Raw genomic sequence first — 5,000 nt, 5'->3', positions numbered from 1 at the left:
CTTCCTCTCTCTCTCTCTCTCTCTTCCTCTCTCTTTCTCTCTCTTCCTCTCTCTTTCTCTCTCTCTCTCTCTCTCTCTCTCTCTCTCTCTCTCTCTTCCTCTCTCTCTCTCTCTCTCTCTCTAAAATTAGCTCACCTCTAATTCTACCTCTTCACCCCCAACCCTCCGCCCCCCATAGTGGTTAAGTGTCCAGAGTCGTTTTGGGCTACTGGTCAGTGAAACACTGTGTCTGTGAGAGAGAACATGGAGTCCCAGAGAGCCACACACACCCAAAGGGTTTTGTTAAATAAATACACACCCAACACTTGATTTGTAAAAAACTAAATGTGTGTAAAAAACGATGCTCGGATTTGGTCATAATAACCCCCACGCCCCGGTCAACAACTCTATGCAGTTGTATGAATGTATTTGTAAGTGAGATAAATATATAGTGCACTAATCTTGACCAGAGCCCTATGGACCAAACAAACACTACAGGTACAGTAAGTTGAAATTGAAATTATATGCTAATTACATTCACCAGTGTATCATAATCCTTTGTTGAATGTTTTATTGCAACCGTATAATGTGTTATTATAAGACATGAACGGAAACTGTACTAGCATGTGGTTGCTTACCTCTTCTAGTTCAAAGTGCATCGCAGCCAGATCCATCCACAGAGTGAATGTCAGTGATCTACAGACAATGGCACTGTGAAAACCCTACACTGTTTTAAATACTCTTTATTGTGTTGCAGTAAGTAACGTATTGCCAACCTCAACAGAACCCTTTTACATGTTCAGATTTGACAAGGCACTTGACACAGACACACAGACAAAGACAGACAGACAGACAGACTCAAATGTGTGTACGATTTTCTGTTGTCTAAGAATATTTCACTGTCCATTTTCTTGTCAGTGCATGGAAATGTCTCTTTTTACTTCCAACCCAACTCTACTTTTTGCCAGACTTAAAAAACGAGGGTTTCTTTCTAGCCTTAATAAACTAATTTCTAAAATTAGTTTGTATACTCACTCTTCAAGTCTCCTTAGGAACAGCATTGTTGGGACTAAACTCGGATCTTTGTCGGTTTATAAAAAGGTTGCTGGCCTTCTTTCTCTGATTAGGTCATATAGTCATAGACTTACGCTACATAGAACAGTCTATAGGTGGTCAAAAACTGACAACAATGTACAAATGTACATTTAAACAATCCTTCATCCATATTATTTGAAATGGTCCTAAACTCTCTTAAAGAATGTCATAACATTGTAATAAAAGTTGCATGTCTTGATCCCTACATAAACAGCCCATGTAAAGGTAAGTAAGTATATATATATATATATATATATATATATATATATTACTACCCCGAAGTTAAAAGAAACCAACTGAATAGCTGTCCATTTATTGGTATGTATTCCAAGAAGTCGGTCTATTCCATAAGTAATAGAACACTTTTTTCAAGTGAAAAAATAACCCCCAACACGCCATCGATGTGATAGATAAAACGAAAAACAATTAGGCTATTTACTGAACATTTCAGAAATGTATAAAAGGGTAGACAAAGGTCTCTTTGTAGCCATGATGCAATTAAGGTTAGAAAGCAAGGAAGAGGGGTGTTCTGTGTAAAATAAAAAAAGCTTTCAAAACATTGTCTCGCATTCAAACAGCGCATGAGTACAACAACATAACAAGGGATACAATAACGTTCTCAATGATGTTATTAAACATACCATTGTGTGCCCTCTACCTCGCGCTGTGCACTTGGGGGAGTAGTCTCTGACGTCCGACAACTTCTCGCTGTCTGTCTTGGGCCGTTACCCCAGCAGAACGAGAAGCTTCTCTTCTATAAAATACGTCTGGTTTGACGCAAATAATAACGAAGGGTTCTCTGGAGCGCCCAACTTGATCATTGGTATTCGGAAAGCCTATACAAAACTTTACAGACGCCACGTTGTAGCAGTGTAAGAAGCATGATGTGTCGATCTTGCCAAGAAATCAAGAAGACCAACTCCCTTCGTATTTTGATTGGCTCTGGTGCCCCTTCACAGTCCCTCCTGCAATGCCCCATTGCATATAGTTGCATATCTATAATATTACAAAATACACACAGTGGTTCGCTTGAGATTTGTTTCTTTAGTTAGCTGCATGTTGACCAAAGTGTTTGAATTACATGCCACAAAGTTGCAACAAATTAAATATATTGATATAAAGTAGGTTCCATGTCAAGTGTCCTTTTTAGGAAGTGTAGAAGTAGAATATACAACCGTTGTAGCCTAGTGCATGACTGTAAACAATCAATTCAGCTTTACAAGATGGGCACTCCATTTTTTATTATTTAGAAAATATCTTATTCTTTAGGCAGCGTCACGTGACGTTGTTTTTGCGTCTTTAGGTATTTAAGACCCCGCCTACTGCCGCCGCCTACAGAGCTGCTTGTTTATAATTCGCACGAGGACAGTATGCACCAGGTGTGAAAAAAAATGGTTCACCTTATATAACTTCGGTGTTCTCTTAGTATTAACTCTTCACAAGTAGCACTATTGAATGTTGACTGATATTCCAATAGTTTAAATCGACTGGTCAGTTCATATGTAATAACTTATTGTAATTACATTAACTTTATCCACAGGAGGGAGCTCTAGGTTTTCACAGGGGATTTCATGCTGAAAACACACGCGCACCGCACAAGGCACGCACACAAACACACACACAAATGGGTGTCCAGAGTGTGTTTTCACTTTTTTTTATTAGCCAAGCTAGCTACAGAGAGCTTTACACCTGCCCAAAGGGGGTGGACACTGGACACATACACTACGCACACATCACATATGTACACTGTGATGCAATATCATGAATGACTTGCATCACACTAGGATGAGATAGGATAGGATTTTACCCCCCTCCCACCCTTTTGCCTTCAGAACAGCTTCAATTTGTTGAGGCATGGACTCTATAAGGTGTTGAAAGCGTTCCACAGGGATGCTGGCTCATGTTGACTCCAATGCTTCCCACAGTTGTGTCAAGTTGGCTGGATGTCCTTTGGGTGGTGGACCATTCTTGATACACCCAAGAAAAAGTTGAGCGTGAAAAACCCAGCAGCATTGCAGATTTTGACACAAACCGGTGGGCGCCTGGAACCTACTGCCGTACCCAGTTCAAAGGCACTTAAATATTTTGTCCACCCTCTGAATGGCACACATACACAATCCATGTCTCAATTGTCTCAAGGCTTAAAAATCTCCCCTTCATCTACACTGATTGAAGTGGATTTAACAAGTGACATCAATAAGGGATCAAAGCTTTCACCTGGAGTCACCTGGATGTCATGGAAAGAGCAGGTGTTCATAATGTTTTGAACATTCAGTGTATTTTATTGTTCCGAGGGAGAATTTGTTTTGGACAATTAAAAAGTGCTGCTACTTCCACATAGAATACATCAACAGATAGAATCAAATCGTACAGCACATAATAACATCATCATCCATCCTCCTCTATACCCACATAATAATATCATCATCCATCCCCCTCTATACCCACATAATAACATCATCATCCATCCCCCTCTCCACCCACATAATAACATCATCATCCATCCCCGTCTCTACCCACACAATAAGTTAATTAGTTCATGCCAAGGTAAGGCTGTGACTTGGTAGCAGCACGACTGACTAAGCTCCAGTTCCACTGTTGTTATCCTTAACCATATGGTCTGGTTACCACTAGGCTCCATTACCAAAACCATATGGTCTGGTTAACACTAGGCTCCATTACCAAAACCATATGGTCTGGTTACCACTAGGCTCCATTACCAAAACCATATGGTCTGGTTACCACTAGGCTCCATTACCAAAACCATATGGTCTGGTTACCACTAGGCTCCATTACCAAAACCACATGGTCTGGTTACCACTAGGCTCCATTACCAAAACCATATGGTCTGGTTACCACTAGGCTCCATTACCAAAACCACACACGATGAGAAATCCAATTAGAGGATCTTTGACTGCTGTATCATATAATATCGCAATACTACTGTATATAGTTTCTGTACTGTACTCGTTGTAACTAATGAATGGAGACATGCGTAACAAGAATGCCTACAGTGCTGAAGTAACGCTATTCGTGTGTGTGACGTGTGTATGTGTGACGTGTGTGTGTCACCAATAACCGGTTAGAGAGAGAGTGTGAGGCATACTGGCAGACAGGTCAGTAAAGAGAGACTGAAGCTATGTGAAGTTATGACCCTGGACAAACCAGCTCCACCAGAATACACACACAATGACAGAATGATAGAGAGGGGGAGAGAGAGAGAGAGAGATAAAGAGAGAGAGAGAGAGAGAGAGAGAGAGAGAGAGAGAGAGAGAGAGAGAGAGAGAGAGAGAGAGAGAGAGAGAGAGAGAGAGAGAGAGAGAGAGAGCGAGAGAGAGAGAGAGAGAGAGAGAGAAAGATAGCTAGGGAGGGAGAGAGAAAGAGAGGGGAGAGGGAGAGAGAGAGTGAGAGAGAGCTATAGAGGGAGAGAGAGAAAGAACGAGAGCTAGGGAGAGAACGAGAGCTAGGGAGAGAGAGAGAAAGAGAGGGAGAAAGAGAGAGAGAGGGAGATAGAGAGAGAGAGAGAGTGGGACGGGGGTGTGGAGCTAGAAAGAGAGGGAGAGAGGGAGAGTGAGAGAAAGATAGCTAGGGAGGGAGAGAGAAAGAGAGAGAGAGAGAAAGAGAGGGGGAGAGGGAGAGAGAGTGAGAGAGAGAAAGAGAGAGAGAGCTATAGAGGGAGAGAGAGAGAGAGAACGAGAGCTAGGGAGAGAGAGAAAGAGAGGGAGAAAGAGAGAGAGAGGGAGATAGAGAGAGAGAGAGAGAGAGAGAGAGAGAGAGAGAGAGAGAGAGAGGGAGAGAGTGGGACGGGGGTGTGGAGCTAGAAAGAGAGGGAGAGAGGGAGAGTGAGAGGGAGGCGGGTGGAGAGTGAGAAAGAAAGGGGGAGAGAGAGAGGGGGAGAGAGAGGAGGGGGAAAGGAGAGAGAGGGG

At 42.3% G+C, this 5,000-nt stretch overlaps 1 protein-coding gene across 1 annotated transcript in view; it reads right to left on the bottom strand.

Annotated features, from left to right (window-relative positions):
* Positions 1-1,994, bottom strand: part of slc6a16a (solute carrier family 6 member 16a) — a 22,374-nt gene extending 20,380 nt beyond the window's left edge. The window contains exon 1 of the mRNA XM_041864279.2: positions 1,716-1,994. Within this exon, the coding sequence (XP_041720213.2) occupies positions 1,716-1,718 (3 nt within the window). The 5' untranslated portion in view covers positions 1,719-1,994. The remainder of the gene's footprint in view (positions 1-1,715) is intronic.
* Between the last annotated feature and the right edge of the window lie 3,006 nt (positions 1,995-5,000).

This window comes from Coregonus clupeaformis, chromosome 19 (assembly GCF_020615455.1).
Source record: "Coregonus clupeaformis isolate EN_2021a chromosome 19, ASM2061545v1, whole genome shotgun sequence".
Classification (NCBI taxonomy): domain Eukaryota; kingdom Metazoa; phylum Chordata; class Actinopteri; order Salmoniformes; family Salmonidae; genus Coregonus; species Coregonus clupeaformis.
Note: the sequence above shows the minus strand (reverse complement) of the source record. Positions and strands in the feature narration are given on the sequence as shown.